This window comes from Psittacula echo (assembly GCF_963264785.1).
Source record: "Psittacula echo genome assembly, chromosome: 10".
NCBI classification, from domain to species: domain Eukaryota; kingdom Metazoa; phylum Chordata; class Aves; order Psittaciformes; family Psittacidae; genus Psittacula; species Psittacula echo.
Window position 1 is genome coordinate 20,350,332 of NC_137741.1, and position 22,159 is coordinate 20,372,490.

A 22,159-nucleotide genomic window follows, 5' to 3' on the forward strand; every position below is an offset into this window, starting at 1 on the left:
GGAAAGAAGTATTACAAGTCATAAAAGAACCAGGCTTTGAAGATGACAGACCCAAGGAAGAACCTGAGAACCCAGAACTTCCTCCTGTTCAGCTTACTGCCTCCCCTTGCAAATCCCAAAGGAAACCAAGCCCCTGAGGGAGCTGAACTGCTGTTAATAAGCCTACCCTAGGAAAGGATAAAAGTTGCAGCTCACCCACCAGCAATAAAATCCAAGTATAAATCCAGGGAGAATTCTTTCCTTCCAACATGATGGTATATTCAATACATCCGTGCAGTCTCAAGCCTCAAAATCAGCAAGTAAAATTCCTGATGTCAAAGCAAGACTATCCATGGTGTGAAATAAAATGAATTCTGTCTAGCAAACCCATCTCGCTTGCTCATTTACAGCCCACTCATGTCTCACTTCCCAAACCATTCCCACCACCAAGAGTTAAAAATATAGCATGAAAAAAGTATTTTCTTTCTCTGTGTGTACTGGATTACCTAAAACCCTGGAGGGACCCTTTATAGTTAAAATCTCAACATTTACAAGCTGAGTGCTTTTACTTATAATTTCAGTTTCTTTCCCCGAAATATTTGATCTCTCTCTTCAATTTTAAGTTATGCTTGTTTCAAACATCAATTGTTAACTCTGGGGTTTCTCTGGGGACAGAGCAGCCAACAACACACTTTTCAGGAATGTCTCTCTGGGGCACTAAAAATGCAGAGAAGAAACTCCAGGCTATAAGGAACAGGGCAGAAATGTGCCAGAATACACAACCATAGGTGCTGCGCAGCCCCAGTGCTGTGGTTCTTCTTTAGGGTCTACGCTGCATCCTAAAGGACCTCTAAAAACTTCCTGCTCTATTCTGACTTCTCACCTCTTTAGTGACTTTTAACTTTGCAAAAATAGAGAAAACTCCTGATAAAATACGGATAAGGAAGAGTACAGCAAAACAACTCAGATCCTGAGAAATACTGGCATCAGAATCATAGAATCCCAGACTGGTTTGTGTTGGAAGGCACCTTAAAGCTCATCCAGTTCCAACCCCCTGCCGCACGCAGGGACACCTTCCACTAGAGCAGCTTGCTCTAAGCCCCTGTGTCCAACGTGGCCTTGAACACTGCCAGGGATGGGGCAGCCACAGCTTCTCTGGGCACCCTGTGCCAGCGCCTCACCCTCAGGTGGTGATATTTTTATGTTAATCACTTTATCGATCACTTGTAGCAGCAGTGCCAAAATGGACTGATCAGCCCTCAGAAATATCTGAATTGCTTCCTTTGTGCTTTAGCTCCAGTACTCTTTAGGAAAGAATCTTTTCTTTGTCTCTGCTGAATGCCAGTGGAGGATAAGGTACCACACTCTTAGAAGTTACGCCTACTTTGTCACTTGATATGGAATAGCATCACCGCCATCTTCGCCATGACTGGCCAAGTTAGAGACTCCAACTCTCCAGTTAAGAAGAGGTTTTCCATACACAGATTTCATCAGAAATTATGGGCAGCAATCTTCCTCTCTCATGGTGCTGCCTGACAGTCACCAGAATCTCATGGTTGGTACTTTAAAGCTGAAAGCAGCTTTGTGATCAAATGGAGGCAGCATTTGCTCTACTAATGTACTAAAAGAACATGAACATCTCTCTCTGCTCTTAAACGTTTCTACAGATGCAAGGCCACATCAGAAGCCATGGCTGTCTGATGATCTTCAGGGTCTTCCACATATTAAAATACAAAGTCACAGCATTTGTATGCATTAAAATCCAGCAAGATTGCCAAGAGACTAATTGTCAGATACAGGAAAAATGCCAGGAAATTTAGTACAGCTAAACGGTGTGTGTGGGCCTGTGAGACTTGGCAACCCCCAAGAGAGTTAATTATTACAGTATTGATAAAGTTGAGGACTTTTAAAATGTTTGGCCTTGCTTTCTTGACACAAGGGATTAAAGGTTAGGGCAATTTGCTCTCGCCAGTACAACGCCTGATGCAAGCAAATCTATCGCAATCAATGGGAATTATGCCTGAGTAAGGACACGACACTGAAGCAGTCTCTGGTGCTGTGCATAGTGCTGCTTTCACAACTGCCCAAGCTACTGAATTTGCCTTAGCTTTTCTCTCTTTCCTGAAGGGGAAACAGGACAGTGCCTTCAACAGTGTCTAAGGCTGCAGGGAATATCCAAGGAACTGTCATTCAGAGACACATTCTCCCACATAGAAATGTAATCAGTAGAATCATCATAGAATCACAGAATGGTTTGGGTTGGCTCATCTAGTTCCAACCGCATGCCAGGGGCAAGCAGATTTCCCACTAGACCAGGTTGCTCACTGCTTGGTTTCCTGTTTGTTTAACACTGTGATAGTAGCTGCCAGTCTTAGAGTGGTGGCCTGTCTATGTAAGTATTGTGCACATGTAACAAAGGTGGTCCCAGCTCCAGAATTGTTAGAGCCTTGTAAGAAGTACACATCACAAGCACATAGGGAAGGTTTCTCCTGAGACAGTGAACAACTAACTTCCTATTCCTACCTCTAAATGAGCATGAACAAAGTACACACCGTCCATCCAGGAGGACAGGAACACTCTCCAGTGATGTGGTGGCAAACTCCTCCGTTCTGGCATGGGCAGCGCAACTCACACTGAGCTCCGTGGCTGCCTGGGGGACAGCGCTCTTCACAGCTTTGTGGAGGGAGAAGGAACAAAGAAGAAAGATCACTGAAAAGAACTCAGAGAACAGAGTAAATGAGGAACATCCACAACACAGGTCATCACGGGAGTCCTTATGTACATTATGAAACCTCAAGCCTCAGCTGGCATTACAAATTATCCAAGATTTCTTTTATTTCAGCTGGATTTATGTGCCATGGATTCAAGGCACTGTAAGGCTGACACGTGTGTAATGTTTATGCACATAAACATTACACAGTCACTACTGTGTTAACATTTAGTAGTGACTAAATGTTAATCATTTAGTCACTACTAAATGCATTTAAGTCACTACTAAATACATATAAGTCACTACTAAATACATTTAGTCACTACTAAATGTTAGCAATTGCAGTGTAAAAAGGACTGGCAAGAACTCAGCATCATTTAAAGGCTATTTAAACTCATTGGGTCTCTCTCAGTATTCATGGGAGGCCAATGTAAGGTTAATCCCTGCAAAAACTAGTCTCTCCTACATTTGCACATTGGTGCTTTTCAGTATTACTTCTTCCTATAACCCCAGATTCTGGAAGTGCAGCAGGTTCTTCCCCCAACTGATTACTCTCTGATGAAGATGTTCATACATGTCAGGGGTTGGCTCTGCAAGTACTTGCTGCTGAGAACTAGCATACTAATGTCAATGGGACCACTGTAATAGTCAGCAGAGACTTTAGCAGTGAGAGCTTCCAGGACTGAGGTCACAAGCCTATGAGGAAATCAGGTACTAAATAAAATATTCAAGAGGTCTATCACTTATTTATGAGGGTTAATATTGTCTTTATTTTTCATCTTCCCCTTTATGCAGCACAACAAATAATATTAGACTGTAGAGGTATGAAGTCTCCAACCAAATTCTAAACTGAATTCTCTTTTCCCCTTAAATAATTTTGAAAAACATAATTACTTGTGAAACTACTGAAAGCTCTCTAATGAGAACTGATGTTACCCTGTGGGCAATGTGAAACAAGGAACTATTGCTTGCTGTCCTAAAATTAATCTGCAGACTTTGTGAGTCCTATTGGTAAACCTTCAGTGTGGTGGATGGGGACTCAGCTACATGATTCTCGTTAAAGTTAATAGGAGTCACACCGCTAAATCCCTGCTCACTATGCTTAAAATTTACCCCCTAGATAGTAAGCTGATATAGTTAGCAGCAGCGCTTCCTCAGTTAGATTGAAAGTCAAATAGACTGGGGATGGTAAGTCCCATTTGATACCGCATTGGACTGCTAATGACTAGAATGTCCAATTGCTTATAAAATCATAACTGTAATTTGGATTGTATTCACATACTGAAATTATGAGCAGGTACAACTGTTGTACAAGCTGGAAGATATAATGGATTTTTAAATCCACTTTAGCACTACATTTTATTTTATTACACAGATGGGTATAATAAGCAGCAAAAGAAGAGATTGATTTAGTCTCAAATTCTGTTACCTGATTTCTAGGAAAGGAAGTGTACAATACACAGACTGTGTGAATTTTGCCATTGCATTAAAAGTGGTTAAAGCAGGGTTTAATGATGCAGAGTAAAATCCACCCATCACTGAACTTACAATACCCCGGTGTATCCCGGAGCGCAGTGACATTCTCCGGTCCTGTGGTCACAGGTGGCTCCGTTATGGCACTGGCACTCAAGCTGGCAGCCCTTGCCATAGGTGCCGGGATCACAGAGTTCCTCGCAGCGCCAGCCTCGGTACCCGTCTGCACACACACAGGCCCCCGTGATGGGGTTGCACAGGGCCTCATTCTGACACTGGCAGCGGTTGCTGCAGTGGGGTCCCCAGTGGTCACTGTCACAACCTGGAAAACACACAGTCATTTACCAGGGTGATGAGGAAAGTGCATCGCAAGCACCTCATCCCAGCCCTCTATGCTCAGCTTGGGAAGCAGGCAGAGGCTCTGTTTGTACCAGGAGCTTTCTCCAGCTACCCCCCTGCACTTGTATTACATCTAAATTTGAGGACTTTGTTTAACACCCTTATTGGATCAGGAACTAAATCTTTTAATATCCTGTTTCTTAGTGCTCTTAGATAGCTGAAAGGAATGAATTTATAGTGGAATCAGATGCAGAGGATCACATACTGACTGCAGCGTAATTAATGGCAGGCAGCATGGCCACTCAAATCTTGTAGATTTAATAATGTCATCAAATACTGTTTCTTTGCACTGTTCCCATAAGATAATAAATACGATAATCAAAAGAAGGATTTCTTTGGTGGTGTTTTTGGGGGGTTTTCTTGGAGTAAGGAGATGGTAGGGAAGAAAATAACACTGGAAACAGGGTTTCCTGAGGCTGAGCAGGCTTTGGGTAAAGGTGTGGAGTGTAGATGTCAGGTAACTTCTGTGCTGATATAGTTAGCACTATACTAGCATTACACTAGTACCTACAACAGTAGCATGTATATAAAACAGTATGTACTAGTGATACAGAAGGACCCCAAACCCTACAGCCAATGACATGGGGTAGAGGTTCCCTATGGAAACCATCAAAGCAGAGTGAGACCCCTCCACATGACAATCCTGCCTGATCCCTCCTCCTTGTGTGTGGACCACAGGCAGGATAAGAGAGGGAAGTCAGCATTACAGAAGCAGTTTGGTCCTGGCTTGCTATAAAGACAGCAACTAGCACCCGCAAAAAACCCATTTCAGATGTACACATACTGAACAAACAGCTCAAAGCAAGCACCCAGAGGCTGAGCTTTTCTCAGTAAACTTACATGACTTTAAACTGTCAGAAGGGAGACTGAGATGAGATTTTAGGAAGAAGTTCATCCCTGTGAGGGTGCTGAGGCCCTGGCATAGGGTGCCCAGAGAAGCTGTGGCTGCCCCATCCCTGGCAGTGCTCAAGGCCAGGTTGGACACAGGGGCTTGGAGCAAGCTGCTTTAGTGGAAGGTGTCCCTGCCCGTGGCAGGGTGTTGCAACTGGATGAGCTTTAGGGAGCCTTCCGACACAAACCATTCTAGGATTCTATGATTTGCCGAAATGGTCACCCACCCACCCACCACTCAGTCGCCTTTCAATACGGCTATGTCAAGGTGAAGAAAGTCATCATTCTAATCAGAACAGAGTTGCTGGCAAAATTCCTGCTGAAGACCCAATTACAGATCATTTTCCAAGTACAGCTGGTTTTGATTATACCAACAATTCTTCTGCTAGCATAAAATCCACCACCGTGCAGGGCACGAGTGTCTTCACAAACTCTCTTTATTTGCCAACAAGAACATTAATCCCCAGGTGACGCTGCTGCTTCTAAGGCCTGGATCTCTGCTTCCAAACTTAGCAAGGTAAATGTAAAACCAACTTAATGCTGAGGCTCTTGTCCTAGAAATTTCATAGCTCTCTCCTTCTGCAGTACATGGCTATGAACCCACACTGGGTGACTGTATCAGTTAATTTTGGCAGTATTTTTGTCCTTCTTCTCAAGGAGCAGGTTGCTCATTGGTCACTGTGAGGATATTCAACAGCAAAGGAAGAGAGACTTCACTCAATTCGCACTGCTGATTGCCAGTTTACAAACTTTTGCTTCTTGAGCAAGTGTTAAAGGCCAAAATAAACCCATAAGAAGACAATTCCAGGGTCTCCAAAAGGATCTGCAGGGTCTTAACAGGATGCAGAAAGATGGTTTCATGTCCTGCAGAAAGCAGAACACGCAATGCACCCCTCTGCCTAATCCTGGTCCTGCCTCACACAGGATACTTTATTGCTTTGCCTCCTCTTTCCCACAGCTGTAAACAGTGATGATAGTTCTGCACCAACACCACTGGGAGCCAAACAAACAAAACCTCACTCTTTATAAGTCTTAAATTATTACTGAGAATCTGTGGAAAGAGATGATCCATCTTTATTTCATATAGACACTTGCTAAGGCTCTGTAAGCCTTCTGGGGCAGGGAGCAAATCTGCTGGAGCTGATGGAGTTTCCCAGCAATTTCTGTTCCAGAAACACTGATTTGTTTTCTGCAGAACTTGAACACCAAGGGATGCAGGTCTGCACCTCCACAAAGGGTACACATCTGAACCACAGCCCTTTGCATGGGGAAGTGGAATGTGGGAATCAAACTTAACCCTGCCTGCTTCAGGGACTTGGTTCCTACCTCATCACTCCTCACTTCGAGACCTGGCTGCCAGACTGTGGGCTAATATAATTCCAAATGCAATTAATTTGCTTAATAGGAATAAATAACACTCATTAGAACATGTGAATTATATTCCTGGTCTTCTATGCCTCAGGTGAGAGCTCCACTCATCAGATTTGTCTGCTTTGTTTGTGTTCTTCACTTTGCAAGAAAGTGAAGGAGCAAGAAAACCTTTTATAGGAAGGGAAAACCATTTCCCATCATCAGCTCAAGCATCTTATTTCACATTTACAGTGTCTGCCCTAAACACAGCTCCTTTTCGGTAAGTCAGTCTCATTTGAACACTTATTTACTATATATATATATTTATCACATGCTTTGATAAAACACATCCTTGTTTTCTCCCTGTACTAAGTTTCACTGCACGATTTAGCCAAAGGGAAGAGCAAAATGCTGAAGGAAAGAGGAGAAATCCCTCTAATTGGTTTTAAGATCATAAAAACCTGAATCTGGATAATAAAAGAAGCCTGCTGTGACCAGAAAACCAGCTGGCAGTTAGACAGATTCTTCCAAAGGCTTCTAAGTACAAGACATCAGTGAACACACATTGCAACATTCAGTATGTTTAGACCAAAGTAGCTAGCCAGAATGTTCTAACTATCTATGAAATAAAACAGCTTCACATACCAGATAGCTACTCAGAATGTGAATTTCATGGGGATTTACTAAAGAGAGGACATAAAAATGGGGATTAAAGTACATCTGAATGCTCATGGAAGAACTGGAAAAACAGCATTACAAAAAGATGGGGCTTGTACCAGGTCTCATTTACAATGCCCGATGCAGGCTTTGCACTTGTTAGGCTTCTTTTTATGTTCCTAAAACTAGTAGCAGGTTTTGACTACAGTTGTCTAAATGGTTTGAAACTAGAATCATGATGTGTGTCTAACCAAGGTGAATATGGTGTGTGTATCTAACAAAAGTGAACATAGTGTGTGTGTAACCAAGGTCAACATCCCATTGTGCCTCTAGAGAGAGGATCCTATATACATACTGACAAGTTGGTCTCTTCTAGATTTAAGTCTTTCCCTCAGATGGTAAAGGCTTTCTGCTTTCAGCTATCAGTTCAAACCCTATTCATTTCATGCAGTATTAATTCATCCACTGCTCTTTAATTGCAAGGGGAATTGAATATAATTCATTGGCAACGTGTTAGTGTAAAATCTGTGACACTAAAATATCATCCTCACCTGATTTTACCCTGCAGCAACCTTACATGAAAATAAGATCTTTGTTGCTCAAAGTTTACCAATTCCTGTTCGCTTTCTTTTCCTACTTTCCTTTAAGTCCCATGTTGCAGTGACAGTCTGCGGAGCTGCAAGTAAATTCTTTACCTATGTGATTTCATTGGGACATTATGAGGTGTTTATATTGAGATAACTCATACATCTGCACTGTGGTAGCCTTTGTACCTTTATAGAGGTAGGCAGATACAGAGTTGATGATAAGCTAAATCCAAGTACTTCTCAAACAAGTAATTCCACTGAGCTCAACAGGACCACTCAAGTGTGAGACTACTCAAGTGTGTAACTAGCTGTGGGACGAGGCTCTAGTAGTTCCTCTTAGAAAACTAACAAACAGAAGAAAACAAAGACTTCAGCAACCAAGACATACTTTTCCTATACACATCAGAGTGGTAAATCCTAGCTGGTGAGTTATAGTGATTCCTGTTTCTGAGACACAGGGCAAAGCAGCCTCAGAGCCCTGGAAACTGCTGCACTTCAGGATCATTGGAATCACTTCTGTGGCTGCAGAGAGGCCATTTTAAAATAGAATCCAGGCCTAGCACAGTCTGGTCCTGCTCTTTTTCATAGTCCCTGTGTGTTACTGTAATGGAGATAAATAATAACAGCAACAACATGTGAACAGAAAGCTGATTAAAGCTTACACAAGTGCTACACTGTAAATGCATATGCCATTAAAAATGTCAAAATGATACAGAGACTGTAACTATACCATCAATAAGAAAAGCAACCTGAGAGTGGTGATGTCAGGGCGGTACAAATGCTCCCTTCAGACTGCACGGATGTCAATACCATGAGAGATGAGTCTGAAATAGCCAGCGCTCCCCTGGGAGATGCTACATTAAAGGGAGCTGCCATATTTCAGGTCACGTGTGAACATTCCCTGGCAAACATGCTAACTTCCTCGCTTTTTCTCCTTCAAAGATATGACTGGAGATCAATTGCCACCAATAAAAATGAATATAACTGTAAAGGACGATGCTGGGTGCCTCAGCATAATTGCAGTTGTCTGCATACAGTAGCATGATGGGTGAAAGATTCATCCCTCATGGAAAGCTTGCTCAAAACAGGACAGTTTGTCTTCATCTCTGCATCCTTACCCCTACTTGGAAGCCTCAGTGAGGGCTAATTGGAGCCGGCTCTGCATATCCACCACTATAGTCATGTATGACTTCCCGTTACCAGTTCTGTCCTATGGAATGCCCAAGGAAGACACACTGGAAGTGCTGCTTCACTCCCAAAGGACTGTTTTACCCTCTAGGAATGGTCAGTGTGCTGAGTTCTGGGTCAACAGAGCTGCCCAGTACTGAGTGCAGCAGCACAGGGCAAACTAGCAGCAGGGCAAACAAGTCTGAACATTTAGCAGGTAAATAAAAGCTCTCCCAAGGAAGAGATGACATTTATCAAGCGACTTATCCCAACAAGAGAGAGTCAAAAGTGCTCTTCCAGTGCTTTTCCACCCCTGTGCAGATACACTAAATATAAAGACATCTTTTGTCACAGCAGCACCAGACTCTGTGGTCTTAGGGTCTATGATTATGTTGTTCTAGTTAGCATAAGCCAGTTTGTGTCTGTTTTTATTGCTGTGTTCTGGGCGTGCAAAATCAGCAGCACATTCATATACAGAAGGCACAGCTGAAAAACACTGAGCAGTTGATTGTCCCAGCCTAAGGACTCTGGATTCCCTTTGGCTGATGGGGATTTTCAATGACTCCATGATTTAAAGGAACTTTTGGCAAATCTGCTAATAATTTGTCAATAACCAATACTCTGGAATGTTTCCAGATTCGGTTTGAAATGTTTAAATGAGATATTAGCCTTCAAAAATGCAAAGGGATAAAAGAGTGAACTTGGTAAATCTGGGAGGACATAGTGTAACACTGATTATTCTGAATTTATTTTGAAATTAAGACTACTTTTCCCCCTTAATATAATTGTACTGTAGAATAATTGTATGAATATCAATTGAGGTGAAATGCAGCCCAAACTCTGTGTGGAGTTAGTTTTCATCTAATTCAGTTTTGGAATCCAACTGGCTTTTAAATGGTTGGCCCAGCTCAAGCAAAGCAGGCAAAGAAACAGCGAAAGCTAAAGCATATGCTTGGATGTAGTGAAGAAAAAAATGAAGCAATCAATTAGTTTTTTATTCTCTGCACTTAGTCCAATAGGAGAATTATAATCCCTGTATTGAGTTGATGTCAACTCACTGTACAAACATGACTCATTCTGGCACAGCTCAACACCTTTGGAAACAGGAGCCAAGCCTGAAATGGGTGTGAAACAAGGTCCCTGAAGAGGGAATCCCCTTACAACAACAGTTCATATCACTTGATGTTTGGCTCTGAGCAGTGCTGTGTCCCTCACGGCCTGGCACTGCAGGTAATACCAATACACTTGTAAAAGCATGGGCCAGGATACTGAAAAATCACTCCCTGATCTGCCCAATTCTAACCTCAAAAAATCCCATTTATCTTATAAGACGCCTTACCCTTGGAATTCCTAACCCATATTTATGGACAATGCTGTTCTCAAAATAACCTACCTTGTCAGAAATACCCTTCAAAGATGTTCTTATAAATGCTCAGAGATCAACATTCTAATTCTGTCATTTCAGAATGAGCTGATTTTCTTCTTCATAACCGTATCAAGACAGTGCCAATCTACCATGAGACAGCATGTCTTGCTCAGGTCTTACAAACAAGAGAGGTCCTATAACTGTCAAGGCAATGAATAGGTTGGATTTCTGTAAATAAATACTTTCCTGGGGGCAACCAAGTTAACAATGGATTTTAATAAATAACCCTGCTCTAAATATAATTTAGATTATCTGAACTGTGTCACAGGCATTTAGTTGGCAGCATGGGAAACATCCAAGGTCAGGCTGGACAGGCCTTTGAGCAGCCTGGTCTGGAGGAGGATGTCCCTGCTCATTGCAGGGTGGTTGGACTAGTGACCTTTAAAGGTCCCCTGCAACCCAAACTATTCTATGATTCTGTGATCATTCATTTTCCTCTATAAGAAGCTTTGTCCAATCCCTGACAGGTTCTCTGTTATGCAGAATTTACTGTCTCCAGTTTTAGCTTCAGGCTCACTCACTCTGTTGGTTTGAGGAATAGAGGTAAGGGAATTTTAGCTTAAATCAGTAACTTGAAGCAGTAGTTTTTGCTTGTTAAAGTACATTTTTATATCCTTTTCACTGACAATCTGGGACACCCTCCATGTACAGAGCAATAGCTTGAAACCCAGCTGAGCACTGTCCCACACTCAGGGGTGTGCTCAAGTGTCCCCTGGGAAAACCCACCTGTACTTGACTGAACCATAAAGAACGCAATTTGAAGACGCTCAGTGCCACCTCTGGGTAATTCATTACCTCCATTCCTCAAAGATTTCATCTGTATTGAAAGCAATCACCAATTAAAGGTTCCAGAGGCTTAGCAGGACTTCTCTTACAATTGTTCCTAGTAGATGCCATGGGCCGCTGGCTGTTTAATCTCCATGTAGTAAGTGGTCCACAGAGATGGTGACAGCCTTTTACTCTTAGTCCATTACCCTCACGTCAGAGGTTTGTTCTAGTCCATGCTGATGAACTGTCTGTATATCAGCTTGATGACATCCTTGAAGGGATATTTCATATCCTTTATTTTCTTTTTAAGGAACAACAAACCAACCAGGGACTAACACATTTAAATAAAGGCATCTGACTTATGAAGCTGGTGTCACAAAAGGAAGGAAATGTCAGATTAAAGGCTGAAAGAGCAGCAGTAATTCAGCACTTGAGCCTATGAATTATGATATTCTCTTTAATTATGTGAGCACAGGCTATCATCTACTTGCCCTGGCATTTTCTGTCTTCTGAGCTTGTAGCTTTGCAGCCTTGAGGTTCCTAAACGTGGGGTGCTGTGCAACCATTTATGCACCAGCATTTTTATCTCCAGTGCCAGACTTCCAGTCACAACGCACACACCTATAATGAAGAAAATGCCAATCTCTATGTTTATGTCTCTAAGACTGCCCAGAGAATACCTTCTGCACATGTAAATATGCAGTTGTAAAATGACCCAACCAAGTGGCAAAAACCTGAGGTTAACCTGAGGCTGGCAGAACCTGCAGTCAATCTCATTTTCCAAGTTTATGGAGCAGTCTTCATCAGATAGAAAGGAAAAGATGCGAAGGGAACATCAGCCAACTTTTCTGTAAATGGGTAGATTATTGCCCACAGGAGGAAATGAATCTAATGTAGTGTTTGTTTTGTGTTTCTTTTTTCTTAGAGACAGGAGAACAGCTTTTCATCCTTCAAGAAAGATTGTACTGATTCTCTCTGAAGTTCATTGTCTGAATCAGATAAGAAACATGTGGCTGATTTAGGCCCTGATTTAATCTCAGATGATGATCTCATTAGTCATTGACTTTCCAACATGTGGTACCTAATTCAATCACAGCACTTCAGTTTGTTTAGTATCCTCTGAGGAAACATTTCTTTCCAAAGTAATCCTTGTTTAAAGAACATTCCTACAGTATTCTGTAGGATGCTTAGAACAGTTACCTATAGCTGTACACTTCTATTTTGGGTAAGTGAAACCAAAATCACTGTAATTCAAAGAAAAGTTGGGTATTTGGATTGTCAGCCTCGTCAAATCCTGTAATGAACTCGGTATATTTTGGAAGCAGCAAAATGGGAGGAACAACTTCTACTCCTGACAGATATCAAAGTGTTGCATTTTCAGAATTCCATCATGAGCTATTTTGACAGAGGCTTCAAAAGAAGTGAAAATTTGAACACAAAAAAACCCTGAGAATATTTCCTATTTCTTTTTGTAGAAATTACTCTTCAGTTTAATGAGCCTTTAACTCTACTGACACTCTCGATGTTACAAGGAGTTTAAAATCATGAAATACTTCATAAGGCAGCGACAACATCCTATGCAACATGGGCATTGTCTTGGTAGAATCTGTTTAGAGAAGATGCTGCATTCTTTAAAACGTTTTTTTAGTGTCATATTAATGGGAGGCAAAGTCTGTTCTTTAATTAGAGTTTTACTGTGGTGAATTAAAAAATACATGGGCAGAGTATCAAGAGTCTAATAAAACTAAATGAAGATATGATCTTTCCTCTGTACGAAACCCAGCAGTCTTTGCTCTGGCAAAACTTGCATCAATACTTCATTATTATTGTCTAGGACAGCATTGCAATAATAAGATCTGCAAGTAACTTACTTAGAAATTCTGAATTCCAGCTGGGTAAGACATGCTCTCTATCGCTCTCAACATCTATAATGGACTTAGATGTTTTCATTGACTATCTCATTAAATCTTCCTGTAGCATGTCTGCGCACAAGCACTGTCAGTTTTGCCTCCAAGAAGGGGTAGAAACACATCTGGATATGCCTAAAACACTGCAGGATGGGTATAGAGGAAGGAATCAAGCACCCTTCAACAAACAAGTGTTGGAGAGGCTGCCAGAGGGGCTCAGGAGTGGCAGCAGCATTGCTCCAAGGTGATTCAAAGAAAACGATGGAGAACTTGAGGCCTTTTCACTGGGAATTAGGAGCTGTGGATAAAACACCTGTGCCTGGTGGGAAAGAGTTCAAAGGCTTATAAAAAGCTATGTGCAATATCTACATAGAGCTACTTGCTATTCTAAATAGTGTATGGTCTTAAGCTGAGTGCTTAGCAAGGCAGAGTTGTGGGACAAGGAGCAAACCTTCTTTCTCTTCTGAGTTCATTAACGCCTGTCGACCTTGATCCAGTTGAGAGCAGACCCGTAGGGCTAGACTACAGAGGTTAGGCCACACTGAATGACCTTCAGTCACATCCTCAACAAGCTCCCTGCAACAGGGCAGAAGAACATTGCCTGTCACCTGAGGAATCTACCATGCTGAAAGCAATCTGATCCCCCCACTGAAGTGACCGTTCCACCTTCTGTGACTGCAGAGTGGTGTTAACTGTGTAGAATCAAGTGGGATCAACCCCTTTTGGCAAAGCTCTCCGGGAGATATGCTCAGCTCTTTATTTTTCACAGCACATAAACTGAGCATCAGAAGGTCACCCTGCTGATGTTTTGCCAGATATGCAATATACCTTTATTTGCAGTTAAAGCAGTGCTTAAAGAAGAACAGCTTCTTGTCACTGAAATAGCGAGTGCTGGAGAGCAGGCTCCTTCTCATTCTCATTCACACGCAGGGATGTGTCCCTTCACCTTTGGCTGTAGGTCAGCATGCAAATTGACATGAGTAAAAAGACTGGCTGATCAGTGAGTAAAATGGTACTATGAAGATAAGCATATGGAAGAAATGCTACAGCTAGCTAGCCAGCTTCCAATTACTCCATAAAGATTCACCTTCAAGGGGACATATAAGCACATTCCTCATGAGTAGCCTAACACACAGGACTGACTCATCAGTCATTTTTAAGGTGATCAATAAGCAATTTATTTTATTGCATTAATATGGAAAACCAAAGTAAACACTGTGGATTGTGGTACTCCCTTTTATGTCCAACAATGTAGCTGTAGAGTAAAAGGAACTGCTTCTTCCCCTCTCACCACAATCCTGTCCTAAAATCGACTACCTGTGCACTGCTTTTCAGCCAAATAATATCAGCTTAAAGGATGTTCTGCCCCAGTAACTGAATCTAGGAAAATCTTACCTTCTCTAGTGTGAATTCTCTTACTTGAGGTCTTTGAGAAAGAATTAGAGCACCCGAAGGCCTAGTGGCCTTTGAAATAGGGGTGTCTTTTATACCTAAAACAGTTCAAAGGCTTAAGAAAGAGATGTGCAGGTATCCACACAAGATACTTGCTGTTCTCTTTTCTTCTAGGCATACTTGATTCTACACATGGCTCTTTAATGTTACCTAATGTCTTAAAGATATCTTAAATATACTGCTGTCTTCCTCTTATACACCATTAATAGTAATGTCCTTTTCAGGCACATAAAAAGAAACAGGGTTTTTTTCAGTCTTGCCCTGTGTAAGTCAGTAAAACCAAGAATATTCACTCATCAAAACCACATCGTGAGACTCAGCACAGTCTCTGCAAAAGCTTTCTTATATTTGCCAACAGAAAATAGGAAGTCCAAAACTATTGGGGAAGAAAAGGTGAAAATGAAATACTAGAATATTACATCCTCTTTTCATGTCACTCAGGCACTGAGGTGTGGGATGTTCTGTTAATAAAGAGGCAATCAGAGAGGTAGACAAACACTGAGTAGCTTAAATCCCATGAGTCAAAGCAGGGATGGCTCTAAGTGGGTTGGGGATGGCAGAAGACACACACCCCAGAACCGGGAGAGTTTTCTGCAGTCAAAACCGCGTGTCCCTAAAGCAGCTCCTTATACTGCAACGCTGCTGCAGCGCTTCTGCACCACTTCTTTAGGATGCTAATGCCGAGAGAGCAAAGCAGCCACAGGTCTGCTAACCTGATCCAGCAGTTTATACTCACATCATAGCCAGCAGCAAAATGAACAAGCCCTGAGTGCTGCGCAGAAAATGAAAATGCTGCCACTGCCTCCCTATGGCTCCCTCTGTGTAGTAGTAGGGCTCCGGCTTCATTCTGGAGAGCTAGGCAGAAAGATGAAGTCTTGTCTCATAAATTATTGAGATTAGATGTCTAAACCTTGATATTTTATTTTGACTTCTGAACATGTTCAGATGCTGTTCACTGAAGCGCAAATTAATGCCAATTTCTAAAGCAGGAGTTGCTCTAAACTGGGAAATGAAACTTTTTGTTGTGATGTTAAAAACAGACAATCCTTAAACTGGTTTACATCTTGAAAAATAGGATGATCAAAACTGTTCACCCTCACAGGCAGTTATGGGTTTGCTGAACTGAAATGTTTTGACAAAATCCCAACCGTATGGAAGCGTGTGCTTTTGGAACAGCTTCACCCAGTGTGGATTGCTGCATCAAGCAGACAAACCTCAGGCAGGCAGAAAACAGTAAATCATCACTCCACGGGTTTTTCCCTCATTGTTTACCAACAAAGAGTTAGTGCCTCCAGTGTTATCTGTGGGTCAGCTTCAAAGAAAGCAGGAAGATGTACACAGGAGCTCAAGTTTGCTTCTTGGAGGTTCAGTCTCACTTTGAGCAGTCCGAGGACCTGCCTATGTGAAACAGCTTTCTCTCTGGATTAATTGAATTTCTCTCTTTCTTAGTGACAACTGCCACTGAAAAGGAAAAAGCAAAACAGACATACGTGAATTCCTGGCTGGCTGGCAGCAGGGAAGCGAGCAGGATTTTGCTGGAAGAGAGCACAGCATCTGTGCATTAAGGTTTTTAAATGCCAGGTTTCCTATAAGGTTCACATCTCTACATTCTCCCAGTGGCAGCTGAGCTGTATTTCCAAAAGCCACAAAAAAAAAGAGAAGTTTTCAGACAAGACTGTCATCAAAACTGTCCACTGGCCATGACAAGCACCTTGGAGTCACTCCAGTGCCCCTTGCAGCCAGGGAATTTCTTTCTGTGGACTATAATGACATAGGCTGGCTGTCGTGGGTTAAGTTAGTGCGCCTGGAAAATGACATTGATGCCACAACTTTAGGGTTTCCTTGGCTGAGCAAGGTTCTCTGCATATCTGAGCAGAGCAAACACTACAGGCACACACCGAGTATTAAATAATTGATGAGAAGCAAAGGACATGAGCCCAAAAAAGACCACTATGCTTGCTGATAAACAGGAGCCACCCAGGCAAAGGCTGAATACTGCCTTGTAGATGAATACTGATGGTGTAGATAGGGATTGTGTAGTAGATGGTGATTTAGGAATGCTGCTGACACAAATACCCAAATCTGATGACACAGGAAATTAGCATCCATTTGACTTCCCCCCACCTTTCAGAAGAATTTACTAAATATAGTTCACCCTTTAAATATTGAAGGATATCTGCAGAATGTTGTTGGTTTTGAAAGGGTTCTTTCCTGACTGGATTTTCCTCATCAGGCTCAGTAATCAAGTTGTTTTATTTGGAATGGATAATTATTAGTTGAATAATTAATTATTCAAAGTACATTGCTAGCTAAAATTCAAAGTATGCTGCTATAATAAAATAAAATTGACAATATGCAACCCCTTGGGTTCTAAATTGTGCAGTAAGATCAAAATGTGTAGGGTTTTTGCACATTTAATAGAATTGCTGCCATCATCAAAGTCCCATGCAGACACTGACTAATTCTCATGGTCCACTGATGAGCTAGAAAATACATTGTATCACCATTCTATAGAAGGAAACTGAAACAGCCAAATTACACTGAACTACAAAGCTACCCAGAAAATAAGTTGTAGCACTGAGATAGAACAGCTCCAAGTTCTAAGGTTTAAATTTATGCTATAAATACTTTATAGTGTATTTCTTTACTACATTTATAATTCTCTGCTGAATTAAACATACGAAAAATTATTCCTTTATGTGTACCAATATTAATTTAGAAAGTAATTTTCTGTTTCTCATCATTAATAGTGTTTAAAAAGTGTGGAACTGGTATAAGCAGCATCACTGGTACACAAACTGAAGTGGTTTGGTGCAGGACGTGAAATGTGAACATCCTGGGGAAGATATCCAGCCACGAACACCTGCTAACTCCCCACAAACATCAAGGAATCATGGAATGGTTTAGGTTGGAAAGGACCTTAAAGCTCCTCCAGCTCCAGCCCCTGCCACAAGCAGGGACACCTTCCACTAGAGCAGCTTGCTCCAAGCCCCTGTGTCCAACCTGGCCTTGAACACTGCCAGGGATGGGGCAGCCACAGCTTCTCTGGGCACCCTGTGCCAGCTCCTCAGCACCCTCACAGGGAAGAGCTTCTGCCTAAGGGCTCATCTCCATCTCTCCTCTAGCAGGTTAAAGCCATTCCCCTTGGCCTGTCCCTACAGGCCCTTGTCCAAAGCTCCTGTCCAGGTTTCTTGTGATCTCCAGATATTTGCCTTCAGCTGGTTCTAGCTTGGGCAGTGACACTAAGTGACACTCAGGCCACATCTACACAGTGCTGAGCAATGTGACTGTGGCACACACAGACCTCTTGAGCCGGCTACAGACCAGCTCAGTCAGGCATTACAGCAGTGAAGCGTCAGCTAATTTGTTTTTAGCAGGGGCTGGGTAAGACCCACCCAACACTCATGTTGACAACTTTGCTCAACAGCCCTTGCTACGCTTGGCTTCAGTAGGGCTGGGACTTGGGAAGGCTGGGTCAAAGTAACAGGGCTGTCTGCTGCAATCAACCCTCTGACTGCAAAGTGGATTCAACCTTAATAAATGCTTATTCAGCATAATAAAATTCTAATTAAAGCTGGCTAAACCAGTAATCACTTCTTCAGTCAAAACAAGGCACAGGCTGGATTGCACGAAAAAGGGGCACCTCCTAATCCAAGACTTTCCCCTCTGTGTGAATCCCATCAGCTTGCATCAAAAAACCAGAGAGAAACTGAAGAAAACCCTGAAGTCTTTGATTTACACAAATGATATATAGCAGTTCCATCAAAAGGCTCCACTTTATATGATTCTCTCTCCTGATTTTACAGGTCCCAGCTGCACCATTCTCCCTATAAAGGATTCTTTGGCCACAGTTTGTTTCCCTGTATTTTCTTCCATCACTATTACTACTTCTGGTGTCCTCCCTCACTCGGGCTCTAACAAAACAAACCCCAAGGTAAGTCACACAATACTTGTGCAAGATTTCCCACAGACTGTGCTGGGACCTGCTAAGTTTTGTTCCCTCATCAATTGCCACTGTCACAGAATTACAATTTCTGCAAGGCAGGAGATCCAACAGGCAGCAAAGCTGCACATAGAAAACTGCACACACAGAGAGTGCTGGAGCTTCTGCAAGCATTTTTCAATTCAACATTGTTAAATGTAAAAAGAACTGTGTTCATAGTGTACCAGAAGGACATGGCCTTATAGAGGCCTCGTAGCTAGCAAGGTTTAAAAGCTTTATTGTTCTATATCTTGCATATATGCAGACTCCGCTATTTGGCACAACCTTAATTTCTGTCAAACTTAAAGAATTCAAACATTTTCTGTCAGGGAGCTGGTGTAAATCTTGCAGAAAGCTTAAAAAAACCTCTACTGTTGACTCATTTCACTCATTCCTAGGCAGATCTGAAAGAAGGAGGGCTTGAAAGCAACATTATGAGCCCAAGAATTATCAGCTCTTGAAAGGCACACCGAAAATTACATTGGGAGATGGGTATTAAGGTAGTGGAAATTATTGGGTCTGTGCACTTAACAGATTAAGAAGGTGACTTCCCACTGAGACTTGAGAACACAGGTGCACATAATTTGAAAACTCTGCATTTTTAACCTTTTCAATTTGCTAGCAAAGCAAGGAAGTTGTTGAGAAGCTGCAGTAAACATGGCAATTCAATCAGCTTCTGCCAGGCTCTATCTCCCGACTCTCTGATTCTTTAACCCAACAGGTCAGTCGGTCATGGAAAGTCTCTTTGGCAATGAGCAATAAGCAGCTGAACAGAGCTGAAAGTAACAGGAACACTTTTTTAGCAACTGCCAAATAAAATCTCTTTATTTCCTGCAATGGTGGCTCTGGCCACCAACGCTCATGGTTGTTGTTGAAATCAATGTCATCGTTGTTGAAACCAATGTCCTCATTGTTGAAACCAATGTCCTGTTCTCTACTCTTCCTTCTAAGAACCTGTGTAGAAGGGCTAAAGCCAACTTCTTAATAGCAGTCTGGTATCACTTTCTGTACACTCTTAAATACAGGGCCCTACAACCCACAACTGGTGGGTGATAACACACTTTTGTAAAAGTTTTTTAAAGCATGTCAGATGTGAACACAGATTTCAAGGTCTCACTTTTACCTGTTCCTGTCAAGAGACTTCAGTTTATCTCTTAGACCCTATGGACTGTTAAAACAATTCTAACCTCATAATGCAAATACTCTGAATTCCATTAAAATCAAAACACCACTTGACTGCCAAGCAACAACAAGCACATTTTATGCATAAACTGCCTAATTCCACCTTCTAAGCTTCTGAAAAAAGTAGTAATTGTAGCTTATCATAGCTACACCTAGAAAGATAACCTTGGAATGGATTTCTGCCTGCCCTCCAATTACAGGCAAACCACTGTTTACATCTCACTTAAGGCAACAGGACCCAGTTGTGACATAGGGCTACCATGCTGACAGCAATGCCATAGACATAACGAATAGTACAGCAAAGGCTTAGAAGGCAGACACACTAATTAAAATCCTGATCCACAGCCCACTGAAATGACAGCAAAAGACACCACTTGTTTTCCAAATGTAGCCTTATAACCCAAATGATCTTCAGACTTGTTCCAGGAACAGACAGTCTAGCTGCCACCCACAAAATATTGACAGGTTGAGTTTCAGTAAAGAAGATTTGAAACTGTCAATCCCAGTCCCTGTTTTCTTAAGTTTCAATTATCACAGCGTTTTCCTTGTGGGAGATTTTCAATATATCCCATTTGGAGCACAGCTCACCCCAAGCAGAGCTGCCAGCATCCCTCCTCACAGGCTCTGACTGCTCGACTACATTCACCTTATTTTACACTATTTACACACATCTTGTAAAGTTCTTTATTGAGACTGAGTTTTTACAGCCTAATTTTAAGGCACTCAGTAGTTGTGCTCAAAGAGATCTGAAAGCTCCATGTTCTCCATATGTTCTCAATTGTCAGTAGGGCAAAACCTACTTGCTCAGCCCGCCTGAGATACAACTGGAAGTCCTTGGAATTAGGGCTTCTAACAACTCGGCTTCTCCTGATTCTTGTGCAAACCACTCAATCTGTCTCGGCATTTAAACTAAAGACGTTTTTATTTGCTGTTACTTTTGACTGGCCTTGGAAATATACTTCAATGAAATATCGTTACTGTAAAACACCTTAAAAAGCAGTTTTAGACCTAGAAAAACTATACGAATTTGATCACATTAATCTTTTTCACTAGCACATCTGTCAATAATACTTTGATAATTCGCAATGATCTAAATAATACAGCAGTTAAATCTACAGAGCAGTGAGTTTTAACTTCAGAACCAAGGAATGCTTAGTAGTGTTTTCCTTTCAGCATTTTACCACTCCATTAAAGAAGAAAACACCTCCTGTTTTAATTTATAGCAATCATAATCAAATAGCTGAGGGCTTTTTTCCCACCCTCAATATTATAAGTTAGACATAGTGGAGCAGTTAAGATTTTTATTAGGTTTTGATCTTGCATTTTGTGAAGATTGGGGGAATTATTTTTTACTGAGATGGATTTCCCAGGTTGTCAGCTACTTACTGCATGCTAACACAGGGAAAGGTATTCCTGAGAAAAATAAGCAGATTAAAAATATAATAACAAAGGTGCCACAGCTTACACAAATAAAGTCCATTACAATTCACAGTGGGCTAATGAAAAGCCACTGTGCAACACTCTGAAAGTATGCTGTGACGTTAGGAACTATCGGAGAGCCTGCTGGCAGAAATCAATGGCAGAGCTTCTCTCCAGGGAATACTTGCACATTCTGCTCCTAAATCTCACTGCTGTGTACAAATTTTTGAGCAAAGCTCAAAGCCATTCATCTGGTATGGCTGGTCCTAAAAGTCTGCCATTCATAAGTCAGCATCTACAGAAACCAAAAAGAAATGCCCAACATATCCCAGAAATAAGCAGAAACATGGTTTCTGTTGGTATGCACAGACTGGCTAAGGACCGCTTAGGGCAGTTGTCTTAGATCACTTAATTCTTATCAAGTTATCTTGTTAAGACTGATTCTTACCAACCAATGCACCAGTAAGTTTTTCCACATTCCAGATTTTATCTTATTAGTGACCAACTCATTTTAGCAATCAAATCATCACAAGTTTGATAAAACTGTAAACTAGTTTACCACCAATAAGTAGTTAAAGTACATTATAAGGTACAGCACCACCAGTCACACATCTTCCCTAACCAGCCATTCTTTTTGCCTTCATGTCTTTCTTAGGTGTGAAAGCTCAGAGAAAATATGTGGCTGCAGGCTGAGCAAACCCCAGGAGTATGCAAACCTAAAGTATTCCTGCACTTTGATGCTGCTTTCCTCTACTGACCGTGTGCAAGCAGAACTGGAGGAGAAAACATGGGATGGAAAGTGTTAGACAG

The 22,159-nt window shown here is 41.8% G+C and overlaps 1 protein-coding gene across 2 annotated transcripts in view; it reads right to left on the reverse strand.

Moving 5' to 3' along the window:
- The window catches only part of MEGF11 (multiple EGF like domains 11), a gene marked incomplete at both ends in the record, with an annotated part of 198,984 nt that overhangs the window by 92,458 nt on the left and 84,367 nt on the right, over positions 1-22,159 (reverse strand). For both annotated transcript variants that reach the window (XM_080626389.1, XM_080626390.1), the window contains 2 exons: positions 2,532-2,652; positions 4,238-4,484. In XM_080626389.1, the coding sequence (XP_080482515.1) occupies positions 2,532-2,652; positions 4,238-4,484 (368 nt within the window). The remainder of the gene's footprint in view (positions 1-2,531; positions 2,653-4,237; positions 4,485-22,159) is intronic.